The sequence below is a fragment of the Thunnus thynnus genome, chromosome 6, assembly GCF_963924715.1.
Source record: "Thunnus thynnus chromosome 6, fThuThy2.1, whole genome shotgun sequence".
Lineage (NCBI taxonomy): Eukaryota > Metazoa > Chordata > Actinopteri > Scombriformes > Scombridae > Thunnus > Thunnus thynnus.
The window spans coordinates 17,154,616-17,173,094 of NC_089522.1; the positions used below are offsets into that span (position 1 = coordinate 17,154,616).

The window sequence follows — 18,479 nt, forward strand, 5'->3', positions numbered from 1 at the left end:
ATCTGTTTGTTTGTTGAGATCTCAGCCCTTTCCCCTACTTTTGATCAAACACATTTTAAAGAAACCAATCCAAACATGTTTCAAGAAATAAAAAAGCTCTGCTTTGAATAATAATGTGTGTCTGATGTGGGTGGGTCCCCCCCCCTCCCCCTCCAACTAACTCGTTTGGACTTCTTTAAATGACATCTCCTCCTCCCACGTTGAAAAATCCAGTATATATGAGTGTGCAAATATTGTTCATTTCAAATGTTCAACTACCAGACAGATGTCAGCTACTTTACTGTGTTTTACTGTAAAATTACATATTAGGCCACGATTGGCTCCAAACTTGTTGTGATGCTTTTACATATATGACTTTAACTTAATTTAAGATGAGCACAAATAAACTTTCTTCATTCAGCAACAGCCCTTTATTACCAAACATCAAGTGAGGTAAAAATAAGCAAAATACATTTTGGAGAGGGACCCAGCAACTTACCAGTTGTCAACTAATACTAAGCCACATTAATTAACAGCACATATTATGAGTTTGATTATTAAAAATGTAGTGGTGGACAGGGGCAGGGAAAGAACAGGTCAAATAGGTGAGAAGGACATGGATCTCTGTCGCCTTTCTCTTTTAGCCTTTCCTAACTGCTGTCATCAAGAGAAGTTTGGCACAATCAGGTAGTTTCACTGTGGAATTGCTGCCCTTCACAGAGAGTCATTTTGTCGGAGCCAATCAGAGGTCCATGTCGGGGAGAGTGCTGCTGTGTCTCCAGGGGTGTGACAGCAGTATGTGGGTCAGAGCTGCTCCCGGGGCCACCAGCTCCCAGGGCCCCCTGCAGGACAGCTACAATAGTAGCCCCAGGGCGGGTGCCATAGCTGGGATTCCCACCCGTAACCGGGACGCCTTCACCCAGGGCACAGACACACTGGCAGCAGCCCCACAATCAATTCATCAATCTCTGAAGGGAGTGGCAACTGCAAAAAGCCACAGCAGTCACCCCCACATCTCGCCTCGGACGGGGACAGGGCCACCGGGGCTGACACTCAGGCTGACACCATGGTGGCGTTGTGAAAAAGTGCCAGAAACCACGGACTCATCAACCTTTATAGAGGCCTCTCAGTTTGACCTGACAACAGGGAAATCTGAAAGAAAATCATATAGTTTCATTTCCACTGTGATATTTTCACTTTAGACTGTTTTACTGAGCACGGGGGAAAAATTCTCACTGACTGCCCTTTAAATAACTACACAACTGGCTCAAGTTGTGAAGATTTCTTCCAACTCGTTTAATAATGTTGCTCTGTAAAGTTTTCCATCATTAAATTGGCAAGCGGATAAATTGCAGCTAATCAGTTTATTATAACTGATTAGAGGTTGCACCAAAACTTATTGGTTTAAAGAATATTATGCTTTTTAGGTGCAAAAACTGGCTGAGAGTCCACCTCCCACATCAGGCCCTGCGGCTCTATTTTCACAGCGCAAATCTTCAGACTCTGTCTCCTCCTGCTGGATGGAGAACTGCTAGTTTGATAGTAAGAAGCTGATGCACAAACAAGGCAATAATTCATGAGCACTTAAGTCACGTTCCAATAAAAAAAGTATTTTTTTGTGATTGCTTTCGATGACTTTATTGTCTCCATTTCTATCAGTGAACACATCAGATTAAGATATTAGACATCAGTCAACATAAGACAACATTATAGATACAATTTCCATTGAAAATTGATGATGATAATAATGCCAATTGAACAGTCTCACTTTTAGAAGTTGCACAGAATGATCATTTCAAACAAACAGGGGAATGCTCACTCATACAAAAATAAGATTAACTGCACATCTATCAGAAACAGCTACTGCTATACACCCATTAATGAGTTGTTCCCTTTTCATTCACAGCTTCATGTTCAGGAATCTTGACTGCTTTGAGGCCACTTTCTCAAATTAAGCATGTTCTTGTTTTGGGTTCAGAAGTCACTTGACCATCTGACAATGTGTCCATTGTGACAGTCTGCTCCATACGCATCAAAGAGGTGATTAACCAGTTGACAGGGCTGCGGGGACAATACTGCTCTTTACGGGGGGAAAACAGTGCAGCCACTCACAGCACTGGGACTGCAGCACTGCTTCTACATGCAGCAGCTGACAACATGAAACCAATAAAAAAGGATGTATAGGGGACATGGTGTTCATACTGATGCAGGTTTAGATCATTTACATTTGTTTGCCATATTAGAAGCTGCACATTTTGACTTGATAACACCAGTATTAATAATGTAGAGTGTTTACATCATGTGTCAGTCTGATGAGTCATTGATTTAAATGTTATTCAGCTTTATCCTTTCCATGTAATGTGTATGGCATTGGTGTTTGTAAAGTGGCAGGCATTTTGTGGAACAATACAAGAAAATAAATAAGAAAACAAAAACAACTCTAGTCCTTATCTCTTATTAAATATTCCGCAGAAATATAGCAGGATTTTATCTGTATTGTAAGTTCACTGCAACCATTGAACCCGCAGCTCGTAAAAAGAAGAAGAAAAAAAAAGACGGACCAACCTCTGATTGGTGAGTAAATCGGGCTCCTGGCCAATCACATGTCACTCTCAGGGAGGGAAGTCGCAGCGTCAAAATAAACTGCCACTTGTTGACCGTTTCCAGTGTCGCAATTGGCGCGTTTTATCTGCTCGTAGTACTTATGTTTTGTGCGAAGTTTTGAAGAAGGATTTGGATTCCTCCTTCACTTAATAATTGTTGGATGTGATATATTTTTACTTTAAAAAAAAACAAAAAAACATCCATACTTTCCTTACACATCTTCGGCTGCCCAGACGTGTATGATATGGTGATATCTCACTAAATAGATTCGACATCAACATGAACCAGTGGCGAGTCATATTACTGAGTGTGACATTATTATGGAGTCTACAAACAGCATTATCACAAACCCATGAAGGTAAGGGATTTATATTTCCATATCATATGTCTAGCTTGTTTTGGTCGCCATAATTTAATTAAGTCTGCAACTGTTAGAGATATTAAACTTTTAATTTGGTAAATATAGTGATGTACATAATTATTGTTTTCTGTCATCCTCTCACTTTTTCTGCTGCTTGAATTCACCTGTTTACATTTATTCTTCAGTATTATCTACCTCCCTAGACATGACACAGCTAGAATAGAGGAGAATAATTCATATATCATAAATGCTTGAGACTTGTCAGAGGTTAAAGTGGTTCAATTCTACAAACTATTAACCTTCATCTCTCACAGTGCTCTCTGTGTTCTCGTTGACAGCTGTTTTACTATTATTACCAAGATGTAATCAAGTCCCTTAATGGATTAATCCATTAATCACTACTTTATATACTGCTAGTGATGAATGACTTCAATGTTATTGCCCTGGTGGAGATTAAATTGCCTGTATGGCAAAGGCCCCAGTTGTAAAATGCTGCTGAGGACAACTGGTCTTGTTAATGTTTTTGTGCAGTCTGCAGATGATTGTTTTTGTTTAATGACAATCACTCATTTGCTATTCGAATGTTTTTTAGTTGTTTGGATCATATGGGGGGTGAGCTTGTGCATGCATGTGTGTTTAAAATGATCTTATAGTCAAAATGATCATGCATGTTTACTCAAGAGAACCACGCATAAATTAATAAGTGCTTGAGGATATGGATTATGCTGCAATAAGTTCCTTTTACAGTCTGTCGTTATCCAACATTTTCCATAAAAACACATGAGATATATGCGTTTATGGCGATAATGAACTTTAGTTGAGTGTAGCTGGATATTTTATCACTGCTCATGTTTATTATGAAGACAGGAAATGTGACTTTGACCTCAATGTGTTGTTGACTGCTGCAGGTGTCTAATGTTTGCACATAAAGTGGCAGTGCCACTGTTTTTGTTGGTCAGTAAGAGATGGTGTGTATGTCCCCTTCCGTCCACGATATTTCCCTTCCCTCTGCCAGAATGTCCCACTCACACATGGCCCATTGTCTTTTGGTTATGATCTCAGCAACGCAGACCCCTCGGACACACACATACGCACATGCACACACACAGAAGCACTGTCTGTCACTGCATCACCCTTCACTCACTGAGACACACTGTCCACATTTATAGTTTTATTACAATAAGCACTTTGTGTGAGAGAAGCTCTTTCCCCCCCGACCCTCGGCCTCCACTCCATCAGCCCCGGGCCTGGACTGCTCCATGTACCAGGGTTACAGCCTGCCTGCTTTACTCTGCTTCACATCAAACTCTCCAGCCGAGACAGCAGCAGCCACAACATCAGGACGACTCACCAAACCCATAAATACCACAGAAACAATATAAGCCGTGTCAGTCAAACACTCACTATTTGTTCTCCTTAAAGGGCCATATCAGGGTTAATGCGAGTTTTAGCTCCTCAGCAGCAAATTATATTTACTTATCATTTAATCCATAAAATCATTTTAAAACACATTCTATAAGATTTTATATGTTTTTATGTGTTTTTTGTGCCTTTCCAAGCTGCCATTCATTCATAAGGCTTAAAACTTTTTTTGTCACATTATAATTGCATGGTAATCAGTGAAGGCATTGATTTGCATTACCCTGCAATGTAACACTGACAAAATAATAAAGCAGGCTTGATGTTAAATATGATGGATTACACAACTAAAAAAGTTTCAACATGTTACTAATTGATTTTCATACCATATAAAGACAGATGGGAACAGTTGGAAAATGAGAAATTTAAATCACAACAGTGTTATTTGCAAAATAATCAGTTGGTAAAGTATACATCATCTGTAGTAAATGGAATTAAAATGTGTGAAACCACCGTTAGGAAGTAAAAGTGATGTATTGACCCAAAGTTTATGATCTAGTCGAAGGAGGTTCTGCGCCTTCAGTAATTTGTTCCTTCCCCTTATATCAGCCCTTAAATCACCTAGTTCTCCTCACACTTAGTGTAATGTGTCTTTTCATCTGTGTGTGTGTCAGTGGTGTGTCATGGTACCCAGAACGGACTGAGCTCCACAGGCTCTCAGGAAAATCAATACAACCTGATTAAGGATCGGTATGATGGCTGTGAGATCGTCATGGGAAACCTTGAAATCACTCAGATTGAGAGTAACTGGGATTTCTCTTTCCTCAAGGTACAACTCATCTTTCTGTATTGCCTTGTCTTTCAACTGATTTGTATGTACAACATGTAGAAGTGTTCTGCGCTGCTTGCCAGCATTCTCCTTGCCAGAGGCATACAGTAAACCTCGCACTGTTAGCCCTGTCAGTTTTCTTTATTCAAGATACAACAGAGGCAGAGTAGATCAAACTATTTCCTTTCTACATATGCCAGTCTGTCTGTTGTTTCCTATGTTGATGATCCTCTTCTTCTCCTTTACTCCAGACAATCCGCGAGGTAACTGGCTACGTCCTCATTGCTATGAACCACTTTCAGGAGATTCCTTTAGGGCAACTGCGGGTCATCAGAGGAAACAGCCTTTATGAAAGACGCTTTGCCCTCTCTGTCCTCTTAAACTATCCCAAGGACGGCTCCAACGGCCTGCGGCAGCTGGGCCTTGCAAACCTGACAGGTACTTAAAGGGTTAATGGGAGAGAAGATATTAAAGACAGGAAAAAAGATGCATGGACACAAAATGTCTCATAAAACAACGACTGTTGAGCCTAAAAATGAGTAAACTTCATTCAAGTTTGTGGTGGAAAGAAACAGAAAATGTACGATTTTGTGGATAGAAAAAGACAGAAAGTGAATGTTACAGTTGGCAGTTACTCATTCTTTCAAAGAGTCTAATTGGTTTTGGTCTCCCCTCCTTCATTTTCCAAATGTCTAACATCTACGATCGCAGTTAGATCAATTTAATTATGAAGCTAAAAAACTTCACTCGTAATCTGACAGTTGGAAAATATTGTGTCCTCCCACCCTCAAAGATGAAAATACATGAGGTCATGTATGTTTATGTACAGTATAAGACAAATACACTGGTGTAACACAAAGTTCTTTGTACTTGATCTAATCCAAACCTTTGCCAAATACTTGTAAATTATGTTGGTAAGATTGTGACTCAACACTAAGCCATGTTTGTTTTAGCAGGTGTGTATTTAAGTAAGACTGAAAAATATATTATATACTGTAACTATATAAAACTAATTGATATAATGAACCTTCAAGCTCAAAGACTGAAACTGTTCATAAAAATATGAATGTTTAGATATGTCATCAGAGGCTTTTTCAGTGTGTTTGCATCATGTCTCTCCCATTTCTCCCCATTTCACAGAGATTCTGGAGGGAGGAGTGCAGATTATCAACAACAAGTACCTGAGTTATGGCCCCTGGATCTTCTGGCAAGATATAATCAGAGACAACAGTGCTCCTATTGACATCCAGTACAACGGAGAGAGGGGTTGGTCCAATTTCACAAATCCCTAAGTTATTTCTAGAGTGTTTCTTTCTTACATGAACTCTCTGAATTTCTGTCTGTCTGACTGTCTCTCTCTCTCTCTCTCTCTCTCAGGCCCGTGCCACAAATCTTGTGGGGATTACTGCTGGGGGCCAAATAAGAACCAATGTCAGATCTGTGAGTGCCCGATTGTTCAGTTTTCCTTTTTCTCTCTGTGTTTCTTTCTTTCCTCCTTCTTTCTCTTCCCTGAATGTCTCTCTTTATAGACACAGAGAAATACGCAGAGACAGAGATGCACACACAAAGACACTTCACACACACAAACACACACACACATGCATGTTGGTGACCTCTCTTCAACCCGTCTCTCCTGTGTGTCTCAGTGACTAAGACGGTGTGCGCTCCACAGTGTAATGGCCGCTGTTTTGGGACGAGCCCCAGGGACTGCTGTCACATAGAGTGTGCAGCAGGATGTAAAGGCCCTCTGGACGTGGACTGTTTTGTAAGTGCACCATCTTTGTCTCTTTACAGGAATATATCAGGAAGAGAAAAGCAGGCCATATTGTAGGTTAATCATTCTTCACCTTAGTGGTTAATTTTTTCCACATTTTTTCTTGTTATAAACAATTAATTACTTTCATTATTGACTAATCTGCCAATTATTTTAGCAATTCATTAATTAATCGTTTAGTGAACAAAACATAAAGACACTGTGAAAAATATCCATTACAATATCCTACAGCACAAGGTGATGTCATCAAACTTCTTATTTTGTCAGTCTAAAACACAAAACTTTCCAATTCACTATGATGTAAGACCACAAAAAGCAGCGTATTTTTACACTAGAGAACCTCGATGAGGTCAAATGTTTGGTGTTTTTGATTGAAAAAACAACTTGGACGATTAATCAGTTGTCAAAAGAGTCGCTGATGAATTTGCTTTCAACTGACTAACCACAGCTCTATAACAAATAATGCACACTCTTAAGAATTATTTCCCACTTTCCAGTAAGTCATTGTTTGTTTGTTCATTGTTACAGTAATTTGAATGCGGTGTGGAAATCCCCTTGAAGACACTTTAAACTTGCTCACTTGCATTCAGTATTTGGAAGTTGGTTGCCAAACAGCCACATATTTATTCTTTAGCTTATTTTTTCTCATCTGGGTTTGATTTTCTAACGACTTATCTTGTGAATGTAATAGTTTGTGGCAGCTGACTTTAAAATCCTGGAGGGTATAACGTAAACGTAAAAAGTAATTTATTGTCAAAAGCAGTCAGCAGTCGTGTGAACTAGAAATGACTTTTTTACTTAGTTACTCATAGTGGACTTCAATAGTAGCCATAATTTTGGAAAAGTCAGCGTTTTCAAATGGATATCTCATTCAAAGAAACTACTTGTGTGTACCTGTGTAGGCATGTCGTCATTTCAATGACTCCGGAGCCTGCGTGCCCCAGTGTCCCCAGACTCTGATCTACAACAAGCAGACGTTTCAAATGGAGACCAACCCTAATGCCAAATATCAGTACGGATGCATCTGTGTCTCTCAGTGCCCCAGTGAGTGGCCTATACTCAGCATGTTTTCTTGTTACTTTTTGTGCAATGTGAAACACACTTTAACTGCTTCTTTAAGGTCGGTGCAACTATTAATTCTGCAAACTTGTGTCATATTGGTCTTAGCACTGTAACGCAAGGAAAGATGGTGGCAAGCCAGAGATGATGCTGGTTCTTAAAGATTTCCACTGGTTCTTTTGTCTTTTCTAAAGCTTATATATCCTGTGTCTTTCTTCTCTTTCTCCCTGTAGCCCATTTTGTGGTGGACGGTAGCTCCTGTGTGAGCGCCTGTCCTCCAGACAAGATGGAGGTGGAGAGAGAAGGCCAGAGGCAGTGTGAGCTCTGCAGTGGACTCTGCCCAAAAGGTTGACATCAAAAAATACTTGATACATCTTACGCTTACTTGTCAGTCATCTGTATGAGAAAAGCTAATGATGGTGTTTGCTCATCCCTACAGTTTGTGAAGGCACTGGTGCTGAACACAGGCAGACTGTGGACTCCAGCAACATCGACAGCTTCATCAACTGCACCAAGATCCAAGGCAGCCTTCATTTCCTGGTCACAGGGATTCTTGGGTAATTTTCTGTCCTGCCTGAAGAATCTTGGAGCACAGTGCCGTACAGACAACATGTTCATACCGTGTCTTTGTCTGTCTCAGAGATGACTTTAAAAACATCCCACCCCTGGATGCCAAAAAGCTGGAAGTGTTCCGCACCGTCAGAGAAATAACAGGTTTGTATATAAAGTGTGTTGATTATAATAATGCTTATTAAAAGACATTACCTGTGGTTCTGCAGGGTTTAGCCCATTACCTGAAAATACATACAGAATACTGTACTGTACTATGTTTTCTTTTTCAAAGGTATTTCAATAGATTACTGATTTTGCTATTTTTCGAGCAACCATTGGTATCTGCAGAGTCAAAATGTAAATTTGCTTCAGATAGTTGATTTGCTCAATTTACTTCTTAAAGCAGTATCATCACATAAACAGACATTTATAAAGACAAGTTTGTTCACATCATTACCTTTACCTGATGATGACGATCATTTTTGGTCGAAACAAAACAATGAACTCTTGTGAAGTAACGGCCATATTTGTTCTGAGTCTGTCGAACCTGGAAGACACAAAAAACACGTTTATCCATCTAATAACCTGCAAAAGTGTAATTTGTCATTAATGGCATAAAACAACAAAAAACAACCGGTAGGGTCCTTTAGTTGTGTTTTAATATCATCACTGTGTTTTATATTCAGATTTTCTTAACATCCAGTCATGGCCCAGTGAGCTGAATGATTTGTCCGTTTTTTCGAGCCTCACTACCATTCAAGGGAGGTCGCTCTTCAAGTAAGGCTTGTTTACATGATGTTTGTATGTGTGTCAAATAAGAGGATTTTTTTTTTTTTTTTTTTTTTTGCGTCACAAAGCAGGAGTTGATTTATGCTCCCTAAAATTCAATCAGAGAGTAAATCAATCTGGTAAAACTAATAATCTGTTACCAAATAGATTGTAAACATGACTAAAATCAGTATAATTTAATATTTAAATTAAAAAGAAAAATGAACAGAGGGCAAATCTTGTTTGAGGTCCCCTAAGTAGCCTCTTTATGCTTTCAGCAGGCTCTGATGTTGGTATCCTTTCCCTGAACTAATATCCATCTGTGTTGCATGTTACTGTAAGTGTGTTGCATAACCATGTGTCATCGCCGCTCTCTCGCACACTTTCCACCCTCTTATCTGTCTGCTCAGTAAGTGCTTTCTGTGTTAACACATCATGAAGAGCCCCCTGTGCATTGTGTTGACACGTTCTAACCTCTTTCCTCTCTGTGGTTGTGTTTTACAGCTGTGAACAGGTATGAATTGTGTGTCTGTGTGTGGAACCTAAACTGCTGCATGCCATTTGGTTTAGAACTAAAATATAATCTGAAGATACAAACCGGTGTTGGAAAGTTTGTGACATTTGCTTCAAATATTTCCCCAGCACACATAAATGTTTGTTTCTTTTTTTCTGCATCCTCCTCTGTTTTCCGGCCCTCTCACCAAAGGCGTTTTTCTCTGATGGTGATGCACATCTCCACCCTTACCTCACTGGGTCTGCGGTCTCTCCGAGAGATCAGTGATGGCAGTGTGTACGTCAGCCAGAACGCCAACCTCTGTTACCACCACACTGTAAACTGGGCGCAGCTGTTCAGAGGCCGCAGAGTTCGAGTCAACAACATTAACAACAACAGGCCACTGGCAGAGTGTGGTAAGGGCCACATTGACTTTGTTATGATCTGTTTCAGCTGAATAAACTATATACCCATAGTAGCTGAGGGCAGCGTTAAGCAATCAAGGACTTTTATAAATCTATATATTGATAACATATATAATGGTCAGAAAATTCTTGTATCTTGGAGCTTAATTAGTGTGGATGTGATATATATTATTGTATTACAGCAGCAGATACCTGATTCTTTTCTTACATTGTTTTGTGTGCAGTTGCAGAAGGTCATGTGTGTGACCCGCTGTGTTCAGACTCCGGTTGCTGGGGCCCAGGACCCGACCAGTGTCTCTCCTGTAGGAACTACAGCCGAGATGGCACATGTGTTGGCAGCTGTAATTTTTATACCGGGTCAGTAGATATGCGTTGATATTCTTGTGACTGGTGTTGTTTGTGTTGTTGTATTGAATTTATTCATTTTATCTAACTGTTTATTTTTTTGATATTGTGTCCACAGAGCTCCAAAGGAATTTGCAGGGCCTGATGGAGAGTGCGTCGCCTGTCATCCAGAGTGCAAGTCTCAGAATGGAGAGCCCAGCTGCACTGGACCGGTAATCACTTCTGAACAGAGACATTTTGGCTCAGTGCCTTTGTCTGATCTCTCTCATGCATTTGACTCTCTACTGGAAATATTTATGGGTGAATGTCTAAACCTGTAAAATAAGTCTAAGATGGTAAATATGTTGAACGTTATCTAAACATCAGCATATCATTGGGAGCATGCTGACGTTAGCATTTACAGTACCAGTCCAGTCAATAGTTTGGACACACTTTCTTATTCAAGGGAATGGGAATATGAGTCCAAACTTTTGACTGGTACTGTAGCTCAGAGAACCTCAATGTTTACTGTATAAGTACAGCCTCACAGAGCCACTAGCATGGACGTAGTCTTGTTACATTCATAAAACTATAATACAGTGCAAGGGAGTAAACACTACTGGGGACACAACTATTACAGTTTCAGTTTGATTTTCTGACTAACATCTTTCCAAGCAGAGTCCCCTTACTGTCCAGCTGCTAAAATCTTCATGAGAAAACAACCTCTCATGAAGCTCTCATCAAGCCCAAAACAACTTCTGAACATAAAAAAGATACTTCATGGATACAGTAATATCAATACTGTCTAGATATGGTTTGCATTAAAAGAAAATGGTTAATTATACAATGATGATCATCTCAATTACTGAAAAATATGATTGTATTTGATCAAAATTTTAACGTATCTCTCAAACAACTTTAAACCTTTGATGTCCTTTGGATACTAATGTACAATTCGTAACAAACCTCAACAAAATACTGGTGAAGCCGCCTGCGATTATTGTTCTGGCCTGGAAACAAAATGTAATTCAATACAAAGGCAATTTCTTGTATTATGTGTTGGTTCATTGCTGGTTCAGAGCCTCTTTCAGTGGAGTTTTATATAATCTCTTTTATCGGTCTCAATTCCTCCTGTATTTTTTCCTTTTCTTCCTTCGTTAGGGTGCAGATGAGTGTGTGGCATGCGCCAACCTTCGAGATGGTCCTTACTGCATGGCCTCTTGCCCCACTGGAGTGACCGATGGACAGAAGGGGCTGATCTTTAAATATCCCAACAGAGATGGTCACTGTGAACCATGTCACCACAACTGCACACAAGGGTGAGATTGAACTCAAATTGCGTGTGTGTGTGTGTGTTTGTGTGTGCGTGTGTGTTTTCATATGGGGCCGTCTTTAGATGGGTCACAGTAATATCATCTATGAATATTGAGGATTTTGATGTGTTTGTCTGTTACAGATGCTCAGGCCCAGGATTGAATGATTGTTTAGAAACAGTCATACTGGCAGTTAGTAGGTGAGTGTTTCCCCCTGCTGGTGAATATCAAATGCTACACTGTAATATTCTGTATGTCATCCGTCCACAACTCTCTGTGATAAATGGGGTAGTGTTGCCAACTGAAGAACTAATATTGACAACATTATAAGAACAATGCTGCTTCTCTCAACTTCACAAACTGCACACCTGAACCACTCATTTTGGTCAGAGACATTATGTTTAATCAGATATTTCATGAGGATACTGGGACTGGAAAGTTAAGTGGAAAAACTAAGACATAATTCAGATAATATCAAGAAAATTACCCTTTTGCTTCTGTCCATCTCTTCCCTCTGCTATGCCTGACAGAGAAGCGTAATAAACTCAACTTCTTCCTTGCTTGTTTCTACAATTTTTAGTTTTTTCTAATGTAAAATTCTAATGTAAAACAAAAAAATGATGTAACATTACTATTCTTTGCATATGACACAATTCACATATCTCATTTGAGTGCTGCCAGATGGTATGCTTTTCTATGCCTATGACTTCTAAAATTATTATAGAGAAGTTTTTTTCCTCCTATCCATATCATTCATATGCTTCAGTAGACTAAGCATTGGACAAATAAAATGTTACCCTGTAAGACATACAGTATATTTCACACCAACCACTTCTTGAACTTGCACAGTATGCTTTTTTGGTTATGTTGGTGTGAGTAATTATGGAGGTCAGAAAATTTGGTTCACTCTCTCTTTAGCTCAGTATAATTGGTCTGCTGCTGTCTGCGCATGATACCCACAAGAATATATTCCATGCTGGTATGCTGGCTAGTATGTCATCAACTGGAACAACCAGTTGACCTGACAGAAACCTTGAAGAAGCATTTGCAGGAACCAAAGCATAGTCTCAACATGACGTCACATCTAACTTTACTTAGCCCTGTTTCTGAGCTTTTTAACCTTTTATCCCACATTTGTATTTCTCTCTGCTTCTCTCTGCAGTGGTCAGATTACAGGCATAGCTTTAGGTGTGCCAGCTGGCTTGATTTTCTGCCTGGTGTTGTTTTTCTTGGGTGTGCTGTACCACCGAGGTCTGGCCATCCGCCGCAAGAGAGCCATGAGGAGGTACCTGGAGAGCGGAGAGGTGAGTCTCTTTGGGAATGATTCAACACCATGAGATGCCGTAAACTACCTTTGCTTTGACTGACTACATGTGTTTGTTTACACTGAGAAAACAGTCATCTGGGAATTATCCTTGTTTTTTGGCAGAGCTTTGAGCCACTGGGTCCCGGAGAGAAAGGTACCAAGGTTCATGCTCGCATCCTTAGGCCCTCAGAGCTGAAAAAAATCAAAGCCCTTGGCTCTGGAGTATTTGGCATAGTGCACAAGGTATTCATTAACCTTTTTAACGTTTGTCTTTTGGACATCCACTGATTGCCCATTAATTTATGTACAGTAAGAGTTTCAGTCTTATATGGGTTTCACAGACTCATATGAACTAATTTGACTGCAGTTGTATATTTAATTTGTGTTTAAGGGCTTTTGGACTCCAGAGGGAGAGTCAGTGAAGATCCCTGTGGCCATTAAGACCATCCAAGATAGCTCCGGCCGACAGACCTTCACTGAAATCACAGACGTGAGAATCAGACTTGCTTGACAAAAGTTAAAACATCTCAGATATAGCAATTTATGTGACATATACAGTAATATAGAATATGTTGAGAAGGAAAGAACAAATATTAAAGGGATGTTTTTGTTATTTTTTCATACATATAACATTTTGTCATCATGCTCTTTGTGTAGCACATGTTGTCCATGGGCAGCCTAGACCACCCCTACATCGTTAGACTCCTGGGCATCTGTCCAGGTGCCAGTCTGCAACTGGTGACCCAGCTCAGTTCACAGGGGTCCTTAGTGGAGCACCTCAGACACCACAAGAACAGCCTGGACCCCCAACGTCTGCTCAACTGGTGTGTGCAGATTGCTAAAGTGAGTGCAGCTAGACTGACAGACTTTTTTAAGGAGACACTACATCATGAACTGGCTTTCAGTGACATGTTTGTGTCTCAGGGTATGTACTACCTGGAGGAGCACTGCATGGTGCATAGGAACCTGGCTGCCCGCAACATCCTACTGAAGAATGACTACCAGGTCCAGATCTCTGACTACGGTGTAGCAGACCTCCTTTATCCCGATGACAAGAAATACGTCTACACTGACACCAAGGTTGTTATGACTCATTCAGTTTGTGATACACCTTGAATTGTTAAGTCACAGTTAAGAGTTTTTCACTGTTTCTTTCAGTAATTGAATCAAACCAAATCTGAACAACCTGTCTGCAATTTGTCTCCTAACCCAGACACCTATAAAATGGATGGCCCTTGAAAGCATCTTGTTTCGAAGATACAGTCATCAAAGTGATGTTTGGAGTTATGGTAAGAGGCGGAGTATTTTGGCTCGGTGTGTATTTAGTGGTACACAGTATGTACCAATAAATCAACTTTCCACTTGAAAGCTGCTGTCTGTGAATTTCGGCAGGGAGAACTTAAATGTGGCATCTCTCTTCCCGGACAGGCGTGACAGTGTGGGAGATGATGTCATTTGGGGCAGAGCCCTATGCGTCCGTACAGCCTCAGGAGGTCCCGAGTCTGCTGGAGAAGGGCGAACGTCTGTCACAACCCCATATCTGCACTATAGACGTCTACATGGTCATGGTTAAATGTGAGTGCCATAAAACATCTCACCAGTTTACACAAACACACAAAGTCATGTACACCTGATCTGAATTATGTTTGCTGCTTCTGTTCAGGCTGGATGATTGATGAAAATATAAGGCCAACCTTCAAAGAGCTGGCCAGTGACTTTACTCGCATGGCAAGAGACCCACCTCGATACCTCGTCATCAAGGTGATGCCATCATCATCATTCCTTTTACAGCTTAGTCCACTGACTGTTGACTGAGACCTTAAATCCTGTACCTCCGTGTTAATCTATAGTTGGAAGGAGAAGAAGCTGCCTCAGAACGGATCCATCGAAGAGAATCAGAGCGAGGGCTTCTAGACGCAGATTTGGAGGACCAAGACGAAGAGGGATTGGAGGACGGTTTGGCTACTCCTCCTCTTCAACACTCTCCATCTTGGAGTCTGTCTCGTTCAAGGATTAATTCTTACAGGGTAATTATAAAAGTCTTAGATTTGATAGATAGACTCTTTGAGGACTGGTTGAGAGCCAAAGAAACCAGCACACAACATTTTTTTCTTCCGTAATTTGTAGAGTGGCACTTCTCAGGCCGGACCAGTTGGATACCTGCCAATGACCCCGAGCCCTGTAGACAGCATCCGCCAGGTGGGACAGACACACACGTTCGCACAAATGCATGCAAACAAACACTTTCCCACACTGTTAAACTATTGACCCTTGCTACTGATGCTTGCATTACAAGTGATGAAATAGATCCATTTAGCTGTAACAACTTTGCTTTAATCAGCACATTACTACACTTTGCCAAGCGGTGTATCAAATCAATATTATGACCCGGCACAGTAGCCAGTACCTCAGGAAGTGAGACACATCAAAAGGTGTCATAATAGGATTCATTTTCATTAGCTATAACATCAATCCATGTCTCTGCTTTTCTGTCTCCAGCTGTGGTTTCAGAGGTCTCGTCTGAGCTCAGTGCGAACTCTGCCTGAGAGGTCAGAGGTCAGGGGGAGTGGCAGGGAGACAGAGCTGCGTGAGGAAGGTTTAAGGACGGGGAGTCTTCATAGGGCCCGGTTTGGATCCGAAAGGGGCAATCCACATGTCAGCCGGCACAGGAAGCTCTCGACAGCATCAAGTCCATCTTCATATAAAGTGTGGACGGCAGAAGAAGAGGAGGAGGTGGACCGTTATGGCTATGTCCTTCCTGGGTCACCTGTCACTCCAGAGAGAGGTAAGTTATCAGAACTAAGATGAGAGCATTATGGGAGCTCATTTATAGTATTTGCTTGACTGTTTTGCTTGACTGATCTTCTTCCTTTTACACATTCTGTCTACAGTCTGTAGAGTCTCTCATTCTGGACGAAGAAACTCAAGATCGACCAAGAATAATCCGTCTCTTGTGGTGATAAATCCCTCCCACGGTTACGAGGTCATGAGCAAAGAGCCTGGTGCTCCTCCTTGCTCGACCGGAGGCAACTCATCACAGGTTGCACTTTGTCGTAAAACCTCACCTTTACCTTCTCCAACCTTCATGGCTCCATTACCTGCAGAGGACACAACACATGTGGAAAGCCTGACACCAATCTCAGCTGTAAGAAGTAGGCAAGTAAATGAGGACTGTGAGGGAACCGTAGCAGAGCGAAGAGACTCCGCAAAGAAACATCAGCTCACTGTGGACTCTGAGAGTGAGATCAAAGCTGCTGACGAACAAGGACAGGCAGTCCAAGGGACAGGCAGGTATGAATACATGGACATCAGACGCTCTGACTCTACGGAGGGCGAGGATCCAGCACGGGAGAGGCGCGGGCGTCAAACATCTGCTAAGAGTGCAGCAGAGACACAGGAAACAGACGGGGCAGAGGAGAGCCAAATAGTGGAGGTGTTGAAAAAAGAGCAAAAGGAAGAAGAGGAAGAAGAGAAGAACCACTGCACAAATAAACAACCCACACTTGAGGGGGATCTCAGCAGTATGGTCATGCCCAGGCCAGATGTGCTCACAGCTGGAGGAGAAAAGGTAGAGGAGTATGAGGATATGACCGGACTTGGAGTGGTATCTAGTGGGTGGGAGCAGCCAGACTACCAGAACCTCCCAGTGAAGGGGAGGGCTGTTTCTGAGGAGATGGGCGGTGGCAGGTGTACAGGGATCGGGGGATACATCAAGGTGTGTGCTGGCATGGGGGAGTCTGGCAGCAACACATCATTTGACAACCCAGACTACTGGCACAGCAGACTGTTTCTCAAACCAGATGCTGTACGCACCTAATAATGTGGACTGGGACAGAGATACGGTAACTGCTGCGGTTACTTTAGGTCAACATTTGTTTTTGTTTTTATATCTTTTACAAGATTTTTTCTTTGAGTTCCAGCATCCAATGGGCATTGAAAGATAAAAGTAATAATATAGATTTGAATCTCATTGCACAGTTTTATAATAAATAAAGGTTTATGAAACCAGCTGTGAGTTGGTACAGAACCACAAAATAAAGATTATAGCAGACAAAATGTAGTGTGTGACAATGGACTCCGAAGTGGTGAGCAACAGTAGACATATAAAGTTTACCTTGCAACATATGAATGCCTTATTGTTATAATAATCCTGTATTTTGCAGCTGTAAGATGAGGTGTTCATCTCCCATTTCTGTAGAGCAGTCTTTTGTACAATTTATTATGACATGAATTATTAAATACGTTAATAAATATGATTATTTTTCAAATATCCAACCATGTGTGTCATTGATTTGTGTGGAGAAGTCTTTTTTTTTACATTGTCTTGCAGTGTGTTTATTAAATAAAACGATAAAATACCAAAGTCTTGAAAACACTAATTCATTTGTTTCACTTGTTACATTTTCAAAAGTATATTAAAATGTGAATCATCAGATAAATCAAACAACTATTTTTTAAGCTCCGGCTCGCATTTGGTGACACTGAGCAGCACAGAATGAGATGGAGGTAAGTGAACGCACCGGTGACGCATGCGCGCGTCAGAGGTCAGAGGCAGATCAGAGATGATCGGACACGTGAGAGATTCACTTCAGCGCTCTTCCTTTTTCGTTCGAGTCCAGTTTATGGGCTAATGAGTTTACCTCAAAATCATTGTGTTTTAAAATAGTTCTTCATTAAACTTTAAATTTAGCGGTTGTTTTTAAAATTGCACCAAATTAAATTACATTTAAAGTAATTTAATGAAAGCGATGAAATTTAAATGAAAGTAATGTGAATTGGTAATGTTAATTATTCATTTTATGATAGACTACTGGTTGGAACATTTCATATCCACATTTCCATATTTTCCAAATCTTCCCTAAAACTTCTCAAAGGTCCTTATTTCTGAGTGTTATTTTGTTCTCAACAGAGCCTCTCACACATATAAACAAACAAGTAACTATCTATTTCAGAATGCATCTGCTTACTGTCGCCTTTATTTTAGTTTATCTACCAGCCATTTTGGCTTCTGCAAGCCTTGATGTGTGATTTTCCCAAATAAATTTAATAAAGAAAGAATGCTATCCTGTTGATGGACAGGAAGGATAGCTTAGGAGTTGCCCCTACTACATTTGACAACATCTGATAAGTTGCACTAAAAACTGAGGATGAACATGTTACTAACTGAACTGTGCCAAAGAATTGCTCACAGTGTTTTGAGAACCATTATTTTCATTCAACGATTGCGCCAGATTAACTTAAAAAAAAAGATTGGCAAAAGCACTAGGATCAGGAGATAAGGGGGAGACATTTACATTTGATTCAAAATAGAGTGGGTCATGTGAAAAACAGGG

The 18,479-nt window shown here is 40.7% G+C and overlaps 1 protein-coding gene across 1 annotated transcript; it reads left to right on the forward strand.

Moving 5' to 3' along the window:
• Positions 1 to 2,646: 2,646 nt before the first annotated feature.
• Positions 2,647 to 17,421, forward strand: erbb3b (erb-b2 receptor tyrosine kinase 3b). The gene is made up of 28 exons (XM_067592233.1): positions 2,647 to 2,941; positions 4,978 to 5,132; positions 5,384 to 5,570; positions 6,273 to 6,398; positions 6,510 to 6,572; positions 6,779 to 6,897; positions 7,809 to 7,950; positions 8,199 to 8,312; positions 8,405 to 8,522; positions 8,606 to 8,679; positions 9,204 to 9,294; positions 9,992 to 10,194; positions 10,428 to 10,560; positions 10,667 to 10,760; positions 11,689 to 11,846; positions 11,984 to 12,040; positions 13,003 to 13,144; positions 13,270 to 13,389; positions 13,538 to 13,636; positions 13,804 to 13,989; positions 14,071 to 14,226; positions 14,360 to 14,435; positions 14,575 to 14,721; positions 14,810 to 14,907; positions 14,997 to 15,173; positions 15,274 to 15,345; positions 15,646 to 15,931; positions 16,038 to 17,421. The coding sequence occupies exons 1-28, from the start codon at positions 2,863 to 2,865 to the stop codon at positions 16,961 to 16,963; spliced, it is 4,398 nt and encodes a 1,465-aa protein (XP_067448334.1). The 5' UTR covers positions 2,647 to 2,862; the 3' UTR covers positions 16,964 to 17,421.
• The last annotated feature ends 1,058 nt before the right edge of the window (positions 17,422 to 18,479 follow it).